Source organism: Capricornis sumatraensis, chromosome 2 (assembly GCF_032405125.1).
Source record: "Capricornis sumatraensis isolate serow.1 chromosome 2, serow.2, whole genome shotgun sequence".
NCBI lineage: Eukaryota > Metazoa > Chordata > Mammalia > Artiodactyla > Bovidae > Capricornis > Capricornis sumatraensis.
Window position 1 is genome coordinate 170,007,217 of NC_091070.1, and position 16,537 is coordinate 170,023,753.

At 39.2% G+C, this 16,537-nt stretch overlaps 1 protein-coding gene across 1 annotated transcript in view; it reads left to right on the top strand.

Annotated features, from left to right (window-relative positions):
* Positions 1 to 221: 221 nt before the first annotated feature.
* The window catches only part of SLC44A5 (solute carrier family 44 member 5), a 248,593-nt gene continuing 232,277 nt past the window's right edge, over positions 222 to 16,537 (top strand). Inside the window, exon 1 of the mRNA XM_068961184.1 lies at positions 222 to 384. Coding sequence (XP_068817285.1) covers positions 222 to 384 — 163 coding nt within the window. The remainder of the gene's footprint in view (positions 385 to 16,537) is intronic.

A 16,537-nucleotide genomic window follows, 5' to 3' on the forward strand; every position in this document is an offset into this window, starting at 1 on the left:
TGAGGGGTGACCAGCAGCACGACCTGACCCTGGTTGACATAGCAGGAAATGGACTTACTGACCGGCATCTGTGAAACTGACTGAGCTGCTGGGAATGCTGGAGATCCCACCACAGAGAAGAGACAGAACAAAGTGGAGCTGGACTCCAAGAAACTCGGCCAACATCATGAGCACTACTTCCATGACAGCATCGTGGCTGCCGATGCTGAGCATTGGATGACATGGCTTGTCCTACTGGCCCAGATGCCACTGCTACCCCCAGACACTATGCATCGCTGCTGCAATCAGAGCCGCTAGAGTGGATTCTCCCCTCTCTCTGCTTCTTTGTGCCACCAACAACTCATTCAGAGCCCCACATGGTTTCAGCTGTTGGGCCAGATCTAGGTTAGGTGCCATGTTCTAGTTGTTAGAGGGACTGGGAAAGTGAGTTCCTTCTAAGTTTTATAATGCCTGGTGGCCTTTTTGTTCTTATGTGAGGCTTTCTCCAAACATAGCAAGTACTGAGCAGCTAGTAGGGGACAAAAGGCAAATGTTCACTCTGCCTGGCTGGGGATTGCTTATATGAGTAATCAGGAAAATGTATCCCTGTTTCCTAGTCTGTTTTGTCATTTTCCTTTCATAAAAATTTGTATCCAAAAGACTTTTAATTTGCTTATTTACTTAGTTAAAAATAATTTCATATAATACACTTGCTCCTTAGAAAAAAAGCTATGACAAACCTAGAGAGCATATTAAAAAGCAGAAACATTACTTTGCCAACAAAGGTCCATCTAGTCAAAGCTGGGCTTTTTCCAGTAGTCATGTATGGATGTGAGAGCTGAACTATAAAAAAGTCTAAGCGCCAAAGAATTGATAGTCCTGGAGAAGACTCTTGAGAATCCCATGGACTGTAGGGAGATCAAACCTGTCAATCCTAAAGGAAATCAACCCTGAATATTCACTGGAAGGACTGATGATGAAGCTCCAGTGCTTTGGCCACCTGATGCCAAGAGCCAACTCATTGGAAAAGACCCTGATGCTGGGGAAGAATGAGGGCGAAAGGAGAAGGCGGCTGCAGAGAAAGAGATGTTTAGATAGTATCACTGATTCAATGGATATGAATTTGAGCAAACTCTGGGTAATAGTGGAGGACAGAGGAACCTGGTTTGCTGCAGTTCTTGGGGTCGCAGAGTCAGACACCACTTAGCAAATGAACATCAATAATATGTAAAACATTCCAGGCACTGAGAGAGTTGCAAAACAAAAAGATACAGAATTACATTCCATTGCTCAGGTTGCTTTGGGGAGGGATAAGGAGATTCAACCAGTCCATTCTAAAGAAGATCAGCCCTGGGTATTCTTTGGAAGGAATGATGCTAAAGCTGAAAATCTAGTACTTTGGCCACCTCATACGAAGAGTTGACTCATTGGGAAAGACTCTGATGCTGGGAGGGATTGGGGCAGGAGGAAAAGGGGATGACAGAAGGTGAGATGACTGGATGGCATCACCGACTCAATGGATGTGAGTCTGAGTGAACTCCCAGAGTTGGTGATGGACAGGGAGGCCTGGCGTGCTGCAATTCATGGGGTCGCAAAGAGTCGGACACGACTGAGAGACTGAACTGAACTGAAGGAAGTAGAATGTAATTCAGAAGATAGAGAGACGGTTCATAGAAGAAGACAAGAAAAGACTTTGAAGGCATAGAGAACATTTGAGTTGAAACTTAGATAAGCAGAGATGGGAAGACAAGCATTTCTCCTGGAGGAAAAGGTAAGAAAAGATAGTGTGGCTGTATCTAGGGAGTAATAAGTTATTTGACTGCTGGACAAAGAAGTAAGTCAGGAAAGGTAAATCAGGCCTTGATCATGGATGTTTTTGAATGACTGGGAAGTCTGAGTTTTAGTTCATAGGTACTAGGGAGCTATTAAGTGTTTCTGAGGCAGAGTGACAGAAATCCAACTGAAATTCAGGAAAATCAACTATCAGTAATATTTATCAGGTTGTCCAATAAGTTCGCTAGATTTTTTTCTATAAAACGTTAATGGAAATCCTGAGTGAACTTTTTGACCAACTCAATAAAATGGCTAGGCTGAAAAGGAAACCATAGTCAGAGAAATTATTTAAGAAAGTGAATAACCCAGGACAAAGACATGAAGGCCCTAAAAGAATTTGATAGCCTTGAGAATTAAAAGGGAATGGATGTGAGAAATATTCCATATACTGTAGTTAAGAAAGTGATTTTTTTATATGTGGTCACCGTAATGAGAGAGATTCCAGTTAAGCACCAATCATAGCCAGTCAGAGAGGTAGAGAGAGGGGTGAGACATGGGGAGGGTTGAGGGTGATGAGCAAACTGGAACAGCCCTTTCCTGAACACCACTCTAGTATGCTGTCCCCACCTCTTTGAACTTTGCTATCCTGGCCTCACTGTAAAAATGACCTTTTTCACTAGTTCTTCCAAAGTAAGATTGAAATTCTTTTTTTTTTTTTTTAATAGTAACATATGCTACCATTTCTGTTTATCAAATGCCATATATTTTTCATGCTTCATTTCTAATCATGAACACAGCCTTGAGATATATATACTGATATCACTTTAAGTATGAAGAAACTGGGGATGAGAGAGGTAGGTGCCATTATCTTTATTACCACCACCATAGTTTGGCCTCAGATCAAACAACAGGGAAGGAACACAGCCCCACCTGTCAACATAAAATTGTATTAAAGATTTACTGAGCATGGCCCCACCCATCAGAACAAGACTCAGTTTCCCCCACAGTCAGTCTCTCCCATCAGGAAGCTTCTATAAGCCTCTTATCATCAGAGGGCAGACAGAATGAAAACCACAATCACAGAAAATGAATAAAACTGATCACATGGACAACAGACTTATCTAACTCAATGAAAATATGAGCCATGCCACATAGGGCTACCCAAGACGGATGGGTCATGGTGGAGAGTTCTGACAAAACGTGGTCCACTGGAGAAGGGAATGGCAAACTGCTTCAGTATTCTTGCCTTGAGAACCCCATGAACAGTATGAGAAGGCAAAAAGATAAAACACTGAAAGATAAACTCCCCAGGTTGGAAGGTGCCCAATACACTACTGGAGATCAGTGGAGAAATAACTCCAGGAAGAATGAAGAAAAGGAGCCAAAGCAAAAACAAACCCAGTTGTGGATGTAATTGGTGATGGAAGTAAAGTCTGATGCTGTAAGAACAATATTGCATAGGAACCTGGAAGTTAGGCCCATGAATCAAGGTAAATTGGAAGTGGTCAAACAGGAGGTTGGCAAGAGTGAGCATAGACATTTTAGGAATCAGTGACCATCCCCAAGAAAAAGATGAAAAGAAGCAAAATAGCTGTCTGAGGAGGCCTTACAAATAGCTGTGAAAAGAAGAGAAGTGAAAAGCAAAGGAGAAAAACAAAGATATACCCATTTGAATGCAGAGTTCCAAAGAATAGCAAGGAGAGATAAGAAAGCTTTCCTCGGTGATCAATGCAAAGAAATAGAGGAAAACAATAGAATGGGTAAGACTGGAGATCTCTTCAAGAAAATTAGAGATACCAAGGGAATATTTCATGCAAAGATGGGCTCAATAAAGAACAGAAATGGTATGGACCTAAAAGAAGCAGAAGATATTAAGAAGAGGTGGCAAGAATACACAGAAGAACTGTACAAAAAAGATCTTCACGACCAAGATAATCATGAAGGTGTGATCACTCCCACTCACCTAGAGGCAGACATCCTGGAATGCAAAGTTAAATGGGCCTTAGGAAACATCACTCCGAACAAAAATAGTGGAGGCGATGGAATTCCAGTTGAGCTATTTCAGATTCTAAAAGATGATGCTGTGAAAGTGCTGCACTCAATATGCCAGCAAATTTGGAATACTCAGCAGTGACCACAGGACTGGAAAATGTCAGTTTTCATTCCAATCCCAAAGAAAGGTAATGCCAAAGAATGCTCAAACTACTGCACAATTGCACTCATCTCACATGCTAGTAAAGTAATGCTCAAAATTCTTCAAGCCAGGCTTCAGCAATACATGAACCATGAGCTTCCAGATGTTCAAGCTGGATTTAGAAAAGGCAGAGGAACCAGAGATCAAATTGCCAACATCTGCTGGATCATGGAAAAAGCAAGAGAGTTCTAGAAAAACATCTAAATCTGCTTTATTGACTATGCCAAAGCCTTTGACTGTGTGGATCACAAGAAAATGTGGAAAATTCTTCAAGAGATGGGAATACCAGACCACCTGACCTGCCTCTTGAGAAACCTGTATGCAGGTCAGGAAGTAACAGTTAGAACAGAACATGGAACAGCAGACTGGTTCCAAATAGGAAAAGGAGTATGTCAAGGCTGTATATTGACACCCTGCTTATTTAACTTATATGCAGAGTACATCATGAGAAACGCTGGACTGGAAGAAACACAAACTGGAATCAAGATTGCCAGGAGAAATATCAATAACCTAAGATATGCAGATGACACCACCTTTATGGCAGAAAGCAAAGAGGAACTCAAAAGCCTCTTGATGAAAGTGAAAGAGGAGAGTGGAAAAAGTTGGCTTAAAGCTCAACATTCAGAAAATGAAGATCATGGCATCTGGTCCCATCACTTCAAGGGAAATAGATGGGGAAACAGTGGAAACAGTGTCACAGTTTATTTTTTGAGCTCCAAAATCACTGCAGATGGTGATTGCAGCCATGAAATTAAAAGACGCTTACTCCTTGGAAGGAAAGTTATGACCAACCTAGATAGCATATTCAAAAGCAGAGACATTACTTTGCCAACAAAGGTCCATCTAGTCAAGGCTATGGTTTTTCCAGTGGTCATGTATGGATGTGAGAGTTGGACTGTCAAGAAAGCTGAGCACCAAAGAATTGATGCTTTTGAACTGTGGTGTTGGAGAAGACTCTTGAGAGTCCCTTGGACTGCAAAGAGATCCAACCAGTCGATCCTTAAGGAAATCAGTCCTGGGTGTTCATTGGAAGGACTGATGTTGAAGCTGAAACTCCAATACTTTGGCCACCTGATGTGGATAGCTGACTCATTTGAAAAGACCCTGATGCTGGGAAAGATTGAGGGCAGGAGGAGAAGGGGACAATAGAGGATGAGATGGTTGGATGGCATCACCGACACAATGGAAATGGGTTTGGGTGGACTCCGGGAGTTGGTGATGGACAGGGAAGCCTGGCATGCTGCGATTCATGGGGTCACAAAGAGTCAGACACAACTGAATGACTGAACTGAACTGAACTGAAATAAACTGGACTAGAATGTGCCAATTTAACTCAGATGACCGTTATATCTACAACTGTGGGCAAGAATTCCTTAGAAGAAATGGAGTAGCCCTTGTAGTCAACAAAAGAGTCCAAATGCAGTACTTGGATGCAATTTCAAAAACGACAGAATGATCTCTGTTCATTTTCAAGGCAAACCATTCAGTATCACAGTAATCCAAGGCTATGCCCTGACCAGTAATGCTGAAGAAGCAGAACGGTTCTATGATGACCTACAAGACCTTCTAGAACTAACACCCCAAAAGATGTCCTTTACATTATAGGGGACTGAAATGCAAAAGTAGGAAGTCAGGAAAAACCTGGAATAACAGGCAAATTTGGCCTTGGAGTACAAAAAGAAGCAGGGCAAAGGCTAACAGAGTTTTACCAAGAGAACACACTGGTCATAGCAAACACCGTCTTCCAACAACACAAGAGAAGACTCTATACATGGACATCACCAGATGGTCAACACCGAAATCAGATTGATTATATTCTTTACAGCCAAAGATGGAGAAGCTCTATACAATCAGCAAAAACAAGACTGGGAGCTGTCTGTGGCTCAGATCATGAACTCCACATTGCCAAATTCAGACTGAAATTGAAGAAAGTAGGGAAAACCACTAGACCATTCAGGTATAACCTAAATCAAATCCCTTACGATTATACAGTGAAAGTGACAAATAGTTTCAAGGGATTAGATCTGAATGAGAGTGGCTGAAGAACTATGGACCGAGGTTCATGACAGTGTACAGGAGGCAGTGATCAAGACCATCCCCAAGAAAAAGCAAATGCCCAAGAAAAAGGCAAAATGGTTGTCTGAGAAGGCCTTAGAAATAACTGAGAAAAGAATAAAAGTGAAAGGCAAAGGTAAAAAGGAAAGATATACCCATTTGACAGAGAAGGCAATGGCACCCCACCCCAGTACTATTGCCTGGAAAATCCCATGGACGGAGGAGCCGGGTGGGCTGCAGCCCATGGGGTCACCACGAGTCGGACACGACTGAGCGACTTCACTTTCAGTTTTCACTTTCATGCATTGAAGAAGGAAATGGCAACCCACCCCAGTGTTCTTGCCTGGAGAATCCCAGGGATGGGGGAGTTCATAATTTCCATTTCTTTCTGGCTAATCTTGGAAAATTGAACTTTTCTAGGAATCTGTTCATTTCTTTCAGGTGATCTATTTTATTGCCATATAGCTGTTCCTAATAGTGTTTTATAATTGTTTGCATTTCTGCATTGTCTGTTGTAACCTCTCCTTTTTCATCTCTAATTTTGTTGATTGGATTCTTCTCACTTTTTTTTCTTGATGAGTCTGGCTAAAGGTTTGTCAATTTTGTTTATCTTCTCAAAGAACCAGCTTTTTGGCTTATTAATGTTTACTATTGTTTCTTCCATTTCTTTTTCATTTATTTCTGTTTGGATCTTTATGATTTCTTTCCTCCTACTAATTTTCTTTTTGTTGTTCTTCCTTTTTCAGTTGTTTTAAAAGTTAACTTCTCTATTCGATGTTTTTCTTGTTTCTTGAGGTAGGATTGTATTGCTATAAACTTCCCTCTTAGAACTGCTCTTGCTGTGTCCCATAGGTTTTGAGTTGTCATGTTTTCATTGTCATTTGTTTCTAGAAATTTTTTGATTTCCCTTTTGATTTCTTTAGTAACCTGTTGGTGATTTAGAAATGTGTTGTTTAATTTCCATGTGTTTGTGTTTCTTATGCTTTTTTTCTTGTAACTGATATCTAGTCTCATAACATTGTGGTCAGAGAAGATGCTTGATACAATTTCAATTTTCTTAAATTTACTGACTTTTGATTTGTGACCCAAGTTGTGGTCTATCCTGGAGAATGTTTCATGTGCACTTGAGAAGAAGGTGTATTCTTTCGCATTTGGATGGAATGTCCTGAAGATATCAGTGAGATCCATCTCTTGTAATATATCATTTAAGACTTGTGTTTTCCTTATTGATGATCTATCCATTGGTGTGAATGGGGTTTAAAGTCTCCTACTTTTATTTATGTTGTTGTCAACTTCTCCTTTTATATCTGTTAGTGTTTGTCTTATGTATTGAGGTGCTCCTATGTTGGAGGATAGATATTTACAATTGTTATGTCTGCCTCTTAGATTGATCTCTTTATCATTATGTAGTGTCCTTCCTTATCTCTTGTCATCTTTATTTTAAGGTCTGTTTTGTCTGATAATAAGGATTGCTGTTCTAGCTTTCTTTTACTTCCCATTTACATGGAATATATTTTTCCATCCTCTTACTTTCAGCCTATGTGTGTCTTTAGGTCTGAAGTGGGTTCTTGTATACAACATATATATGGGTCATGTTTTTTTTTATATCCATTCAGCCAGTCTGTATCTTTTGGTTGGAGCATTTAATCCATTTACATTTAAAGTAATTATTGATATATATGTTCCTATTGCAATTTTCTTAATTGTTTGGGGTTGATTTTGTAGATCTTTTTTTTTTTTTTCTTTTGTATTTCTTGACTATACAAGTCCCTTTAACATTTGTTGTAAAGCTGGTTTGGTGGTACTGAATTCTCTTAACTTTTGCTTGTCTGAAAAGCTTTTGATTTCTCCATCAATTTTGAATGAGATCCTCACTGGGTACAGTAAGATTGGTTGTGGAGTTTTCCCTTTCATTTGCTTTAACTATATCCTGCCTTTCCCTTCTGGCCTGCAGAGCTTCTTCTGCAAGATCAGCTGTTAAGTGTATGGGGTTTCCCTTGTATGTTACTTGTTACTTTTCCCTTGCTGCTTTTAATATTCTTTCTTTGCGTTTAGATACATGTTTCTCCTTGGGTTTATCCTGTATGGGACTCTGTGCCTCTTGGACTTGTTTGACTATTTCCTTTTCCATGTTGGAGAAATTTTCAACTATAATCTCTTCCAAAATTTTCTCGTACCCTTTCTTTTTCTCTTCTTCTTCTGGGACCTCTATAATTCGAATGTTGGTGCATTTGATATGGTTCTAGATGTCTCTCAGACTTTCCTCAGCTCCTTTCATTCTTTTTACTTTATTCTGCTCTTCAGAAGTTATTTCCACCATTTTATCTTCCAGCTTACTGGTTTGTTCTTCTGCCTCAGATATTCTGCTATTGATTCCTTCTAGAGTATTTTTAATTTCAGTAATTGTTTTGTCACTGTATGTTTATTCTTTAATTCTTCTAGGTCTTTGTTAATTGATTTTTGTGTTTTCTCCATTTTTTTCCCAAGGTTTTTGATCATTTTTATTATCATTATTCTGGATTCTTTTTCAGGCAGTTTGCCTATTTCCTCTTCATTTATTTGGACTTATGTGTTTCTAGTTTTTTCGTTGAAGAAGTTTGAATTCTTTCTTCCTTTTGGTTTTTGTCCTCCTGAGACTGGTCCAGTGGTTTGTGTGTGAGCTTTGTGAGATTTATGCTGGTTTTTTTTTTTTTTTTTTGCTTCTTTGTTAGTTTGTTTATTTTTCTTCTGATGGGCAAGGCTGAGTGAGGGTGGTAATCCTGTCTGCTGATGATTTGGTTTGTATTTTTGTTTTGTTTGTTGTTTAGATGAGGCATACTGCTTAGGGTGTTACTGATGGTTGCATGATGCAGAGGCTTGTGTTCAAGTGGTTTCCTTTGTGGGAGTTCTCACTCTTTGATACTCCCTAGGGTTAGTTCTCTGGTAGTCTAGGGTCTTGGAATTAGTGCTCCTATCCAAAGGCTCATGGCTTGATCTCTGGGAAGGAACAAAGATTCCACAAGTGGTTTGTTACAGTATTAAGTGAGATTAAAACAAATATCCAAAATTGAGAAACCAAAGATGAACCCCAGACAAATGGCAGTTACAAAATCAGTCAGATAATAATTAAAATGATGGAATATACACAAATACACATACACCCATAAGCAAAGTGAAAACAGTCCAACAAAAATAAAGTACAGTAGGTTGACCTGGTGAACTAAGGAAATAAAAAATTATATTTACCAGTTAAGAACAAGACTAACTTAAGCACTAACTTGAAAACAAAGCTAAAGCAAGGTGCCAAGTGGGGAATAAAGCAAGGACTACAAAACCAAAAAATATGTTGGGAGGAAAGGAAAGAAAAAAAGAAAGACTAGATATGCAAAGTTAAATAGACGTAGATGAAGATTTATATATATTAAAGATTAACTGCAAGGGGAAAAGAACAGGAAAAGCAAACAAAGTAATAAATGTAGAAAAAAATAATAGGTTTACAAAATTAAAATTAAAAAAAAGAAAATAAAAAAGAGGAAAACTCCACAGAACTGCAAAAGCCAGTGGTCATGTATGGATGTGAGAGTTGGACTGTGAAGAAAGCTGAGCACCGAAGAATTGATGCTTTTGAACTGTGGTGTTGGAGAAGACTCTTGAGAGTCCCTTGGACTGCAAGGAGATCCAACCAGTCCATCCTAAATGAGATCAGTCCTGGATGTTCATTGGAAGGACTGATGCTGAAGCTGAAACTCCAATACTTTGGCCACCTCATGTGAAGAGTTGACTCATTGGGAGAGTCTGATGCTGGGAGGGATTGGGGGCAGAAGGAGAAGGGGACGACAGAGGACAAGATGGCTGGATGGCATCACTGGCTTGATGGATGTGAGTCTGAGTGAACTCCGAGAGTTGGTGATGGGCAGGGAGGCCTGGTGTGCTGCGATTCACAGGGTCGCAAAGAGTCAGACACGACTGAGTGACTGAACTGAACTGAACTGAAGCGACTAACTGAACTGAGGCAGAACTAACTTTCAAGCCCAAGTCTTCTCACCAATAGCCTATTATTTTTTCTGTTCATTTTTTTTCTCTGCAAGAAATAACTCAAGTTATATTTTTATTTTAATGTTCTCTAGAACCAAATAATGCCACTCTTTTCTACTCTTAATTCTGCCCTTCTATGAATTTTAAAAAATAGGTCAAATTAAAAATTAAATATATAAAGGTATAAGGGAGAAACTTAAGAGAAAGGAAGAAATCCACCCATGGATGACTTTCAGAGTCCAGAGTTTTCACCTTAGGTTAACTAAAATCTGCTATCGTTTAGCTTAGCTGCTAAATTAGATTATCAGAAAGAACTTATCTAATTAGTCTCCTTCTCAGTGTAACTGTGTCTAGACCACCTGGTTCTTACAGTGCTTCATTGCTTTCCTCTGAGCATTCTTCCATTCTGCCAAGGTGTCATCAATAGGAAGTTTTGTGTGTTGACTATCCTTAGCCAATAAATCAGTGAAACCTCAGGCACCTTCCCTTTTTGGGAACAGTCAATGGATATTTCTAAGATAATAACAGAAACAAATGGAGGTAAAAGTATGAGAAAACTACCTGAAAGAAACAGAAAAGAGATGCTGAAATGGGGCTTGGGGTGGGGGTGTGTGGGGTGAGGTGGGGGCATGTGGGGCTGCTGGCTAGGTCTGAGAGATCTGGTTGGTGAGATGCGTCCTGGAACATTTTTGCTTTGCTAGTTTCTGTCCAAGGTGCTGCTGCTAATGTAGGCAGTACAATGTTTTGTTTATATAAATGTTTATTTATTTATTGACCCTATCAGTTCTCAGTTGCGGCAGGCAGGATCTCGGTTGTGTCTGTGGAATCTTTTATGTCAGTGCAGTTGTGGTGCAGGGGCTCAATTGCTCTGTGGCCTGTGGGATCTTACTTCCCTGACCAGGGATCAAACTTGCATCCTCTGCATTGCAAGGTGGGTTCTCAAGCACGGGACGTCAAGGGAAGTCCTGTCAGTACATTGTTTAATAGACAGTGAGGTAGAGGCATGAGATCCGAGATTGAGAGGATGATAGTGAGTGTGGCACGTTCACATCATTCAGAATGGAGCACTGTTAGTGCTTATGGGACCCATGCAGGGGCTGCTACTACTATGCTCTATACTCTGCTGGAGCAAATGATTAGGACAGACATTGTGGATCTAAAACGAGTTTCTTGATTAAGTTGGCATGTCTGTCTGACAGCCTTTGGGTCCTGAGAAGATTATCATCTGTGCAGCTTCTGTCTCTTCCACTATGGCTCAGACTCTTGGCTGCTGTCAATGTTCCTTTAAAATGCAATGTTTCTGCAAGTTTACAGACTTCAGGGCTCTGAAGCTTTATTGACCATCTGCCACTTTCACGCAATTAGTTTTGCCCTTTCTTTCTGATTTTAATCGTTTCAGTTTACAAAGTTCTTTACTTGTCATGTCTTTTATTTTTCAATCAACCAACCACCAAATGCTTACTGACATTTCTAGTGTGCCTGATGTACTGCTGGACACTTGCAGGGAGTGTGCAAAAAAAAAAAAAAAAAATCCACGGTGCCTCTTGTCCAAGTTGGGCTGCTCTTGTACAATACTTTTCCTCCTTTTTTACTGTCACTTTCCTGTCACCTTCCACCTGGTTAGTACATTTACATTTACTATCTTGTCTCAACTTTTGGACAAGTTGTGTTTAAAGAATTGCAAGATAATAAAGATAAAAGTTTTAACAACTTGGAAAGGAAGCTGAATTGATATGGAAAAAGTGAACTTATTAATGGAACTGTGCTATTATTTTTAATGCTTCCTACCATTGAATGGCTCCCGTTGTTGAGAAATGTGCTTAGTATTTTTGGGGTTGCTTGTTTACTTTGCAAATGAATCATTTATGTTTTTGTTGTTTGCTGAGCTCACTCAATCAGTTCTTCACGTTATGTCTTCTTTGTAAGAAGCTGTATTGAAATACTGTAACTTAAAATCACCTTTCCTGCAACTTGATGCACAGAATGCATTATCTGATATGAGACAAAATCCTAGGTTTTGACATCTTAATATTTCATATTTCTTCTTAGATGTTCAAACCCCAAGCAAATCTCACAAAACCAGAAACCCCTTTTCTACTGACTTGTCCTTCTCACTATCAATGGAACCAAGACTCTTGTTGTTACTGAGGACTATGCTATTAAAAAGTATGATAATGTATAGAATATTTAACACTATTCTAGGGGAAATTTTCAAAAGCACAGAATGAGGGCTCTTTGTTAATCTATTAATGTTCAGCTATAGACTGAGATTTATTAATTTTACACAGTCAATATGATAATCTTTAGAAACAAAACAAGCCTTGGCATAGCAGACAGCAATATAAATTCTCCAGCATCATTACACAATGAGGTGTGTTAAAAAAAAATCCACTGTATTCTGGGAGGTGGTCCTAAAAAGTTGCAAAGCTTTTTCACTTCCAGAAGTGGAAAGAAAGTGATACATACCGAAGCCAAATTCAAATTCTTCAGGGACATATGGGCTTCCAGCAAAGCAACACCTTTTCTAACCACTTGATGGTGTCTTTGCAGCTTATACCCTGAACAACACACCAGAGGAAACTAATGGTGTTTTAAATGGGAAACAGCAGTTCATTAAGACTGGTTAATCGGTTCTTGGCAAAATTTCAACTTAATGGGTATGCAAGTGTATCTGTGTGTGCTCAGCAAGGCCTGTCCCAAGCTTTCTAATGGTGTCACTCAGTATTATAAATTTACTTTGACAGTTAGTAAACAGACAAGTGAGTCCTGAGAACAGGGAGTGTGGAGCCTGTAGCAATTTCCCAAAGAGGAAGGCAAATAGAGCCAGGCGTGTATTAACACAGTAATCATTGAACTTTTCTGCTTCTCCACTCTTTAATGGAATGTTAGTAACATAGCAAAATATAGTGCAAAACCTTCATTAAAAAAAATCCTTAACTGATAGGCTAGGAATTTAGGATTAGGAATAAAGTATTAAAATACACATTTTAAGGGAAATAACCCATGGCCAAACAATATTTCAGACATATTAGCTTTGTTGCTCTGTGTTAGATCAATATTTCTATTGGCTACAGCTAGCTGACTTGGTAGAAGATTCATATAACAAAAAGACAACCATCCTATTTAGTTCTACCAGCCATGGGAAACAACAGTAGGAAATGTTTATATTTCATTGTTTCCGCAGGAGGCTTGACCTTACTAAGCAGTTTGCTAAGTATTGTTTTATGGTAGGTTTATGAAATTGCTTCACTTTCACTTTTCACTTTCATGCATTGGAGAAGGAAATGGCCACCCACTCCAGTGTTCTTGCCTGGAGAATCCCAGGGACGGGAGAGCCTGGTGGGCTGCCGTCTATGGGGTCACACAGAGTTGGACATGACTGAAGTGATTTAGTAGCGATAGCAGCAGCAGCATGAAATTGCTATATGTGGGAGAAATTACTATAGGTATTTATCCCATAGAGTGTACTGTTGTTTTCTGCTCTCTTTTGGCCTGTCAGAATAATACATCTCACACCAGAGAATTTTTCTGTTTTTTATGCTTACAAAAGATGCATTTGAGGAAAGAACCAGGTTTTAATGCAGTGAGTGAAAGTAGCTTGAGTCTTGAGAATCTGTAGAGCAGAGAAAGTGGAAGGAATTCCCTGCCCCCCTCTTTTTTTTTTGTTTTCAAGCACATAAAGGCATCAGGAAGGGAAGAGATCTGGTTTTCTGTTTAGTCCAAGTCTGTAGCAGAAAGCTCTTTCTAGTGGAAAGAGCGCTAGACCTAGAGCCAAATGTAGGACCTAGAATTCCAGTGTAGGATGGTTGTTTGGTCATCATCCTTCATGTTGAGATTCATGTCACCTTTGCCAGCTAATGGAACAGATAATGCCTCCCTCACATGCTCAAGGTGTCACACAACTGCCAAGTATTCTAATAGCGTCATAACATGTAAAACTTGCTCCACACTCAAAATCTGTTTCCAACTCTATTTCTGTTAGCAGTATCAACATGTTCCCCAGCCAAAGCATCTCTAATCACTACTGCTGTGTGTAGTATCCATTCATTTGGGATATTGGTGATTTGACTAAAGTTTACTTTCCAAGTTTTTATCTAGACAAACATTTTGAAGTGAAACAAAGTGAGCTTGTCAAAAGGTATCTGTATTTTCACTGGTTTCTTGTGCACCTATTCACTAAAGGCCTACTAAGTGTAAAACATTGTGCTCTGCCTTTTGGGCAGCTGACTGAGGACATGAACAAAGCCCTTCCCTAGCCCTCAAGTGAGCTGACAGCCTCGTGAAGGTTCAGATGCGTTCATACCTAACCCTGATACGAAGCATAGCTCTTAGAACTGTTAGATCACTCTAACATGGAAACAACGACTCATAGCGGTATCCATTCCAGAAAGGGCATTCGCTTTTCCACATGTTGTCCAAATTTTACATCACATCACTCTGGGTATGAGCCCAGCCTCCTATTTAACACACACACACACACACACACACACACACTCCAAATTCTTTTTTGCCAAATGTTTCTTGATGTTAATAACTTTATTGAATACATGAGGAGGTCATAGAATATCTTTCTTCTTGAATAAGCATTTCCATGATGATATGTATTGCGTGTGTCACACTTCAAATGGCTCACCAGAGTTCTTTTTTCCCTAAACAAATAACAGTGTTCTTCTGAAGAGGAATTCTGACAAATAAAATTTTTGCCTTCTTATCTCACAAGATTTTATGAGTTGTAGACAAGTTTTCCTAATAAACACTTTTTTATGCCTATACTTTTTTTCTTTTTCCTATTGTGTTTTGATCACCCTTAGCAAGGCAGCAATGAACTAAGAACATACATGAAATGAATAACCAGCAGTTGGCCCTTCAAGAGCTGTATGCAAAATGGTGATCTTAATGAAAGAAGAGGGAAGCCTCAGTAAATTTCTCAGACCACTAGGGCAGCATTAAGAACAATAGTGAAACAGTGTCTTTATGAAGTCAGCAAAATCACAGCACACTACAGTGCTGTGGCTTCCTATTGAAAGAGAAATTAAAATGAGATGAATAACTGGGCTGTCATCTATTAAGTGTTTGCGCATATGGCTAATGGCCTACATTAAAACTCTAACCAATCTGTACACTTCTATAAATAGATTAAGAAGCAGCTCCTTTGTTTCTTTCTCAAGTTTGCAGTCCTTGGGCCAAATAGGATATCTTAAAGATGATGGTTGGATGCATTAAGCACCTGTAGGTTCATGAATCCTAGGTCACCTGTGCATATCATTCTGTCTGTGCTAGTTAAAATGATATAGAATGATTTTGTAATACTTTACATAGGTATAGTTGTATATACTAATAGCATATGGTTCTCATTTTAAAGCTGTTTTACAGCAAATAATTGTTGTGTTTTGAAAGAATGATATTTGAGGTGGACCATACTATATTTGTTTTTTACTTTTAACATTTTATTGTGTATTGAGTATAGCAGATTAATAATGTTGAGATAGTTTGGATAGCAAAGGGATTCAACCATACATATACATGTATCCATTTTCCCCCAGGACATGTTTTATTATTACAAGTGAAATCAAAAGGATAACCCAAAGGCAATAGGATAACCGAATAGGTAGAAGGTCAGTGAAATATACTAGGCCAATCTCTGACCACTGTTCAAATAAACATAATAGTGCAGGACTCTCTCAAGCAAATGTGGCATAAAGAAAACTTCCTATAAAAAGAACAGAGTTTAGATATATTCTTTTTGGAATATGTCTTTTTGCCTAAAATTAAGCCTGAAGTCATCTCTTGTATTCTAATATCTGTTTATAATCTCCCAAGGCTATTGGTAAATTGTAATGCTATAGACTGAATTAGAATTATAATGGCTAATTGTGAGTGTTTTGTTATGATTTGAGATGGACTGTACTATATTTGAGGGCTTCCCTGGTGGCTCAGATGGTAAAGAATCCACCTGCAATGTGGGAGACTTGGGTTTGATCCCTGGCTTGAAAAGATCCCCTGGAAGAGGGCTTGGCAACCCACTCCAGTAGTCTTGCCTGGAGAATCCCCATGGCAGGAGCCTGGTGGGCTACCATCCATGGGGTCATAAAGAGTCAGACACAACTGAGCGACTAAGCATAGCACAGCACATACTATATTTGAAGGCTTGCCAGGTGGCACTGGTGGTAAAGAACCCACCTGCCAATTCAGGAAACATAAGAGATGTGGATTCAGTCCTTGGGTCAGGAAGGTCCCCTGGAGAAGGGCATGGCAACCAACTCCAGAATTCTTGCTTGGGAAATCCATGGACAGAGAAGCTTTGTGGGCTACATATAATCAGTAGGGTTGCAAAGAGCTAGATGTAACTGAAGTGATTTAGCACACACACATGCATATTATATTTGAAAACCATTCTGCAAGTAAAATAAAACAATTTCCCTTCTGAAATAGTAAAATTACATTAAATTCCAAAGAGATCATTTCCTAGATGTCTAAATGCTTGCTCTTTTCATTTTTGTGAAATCCACAAATTTAATCTGT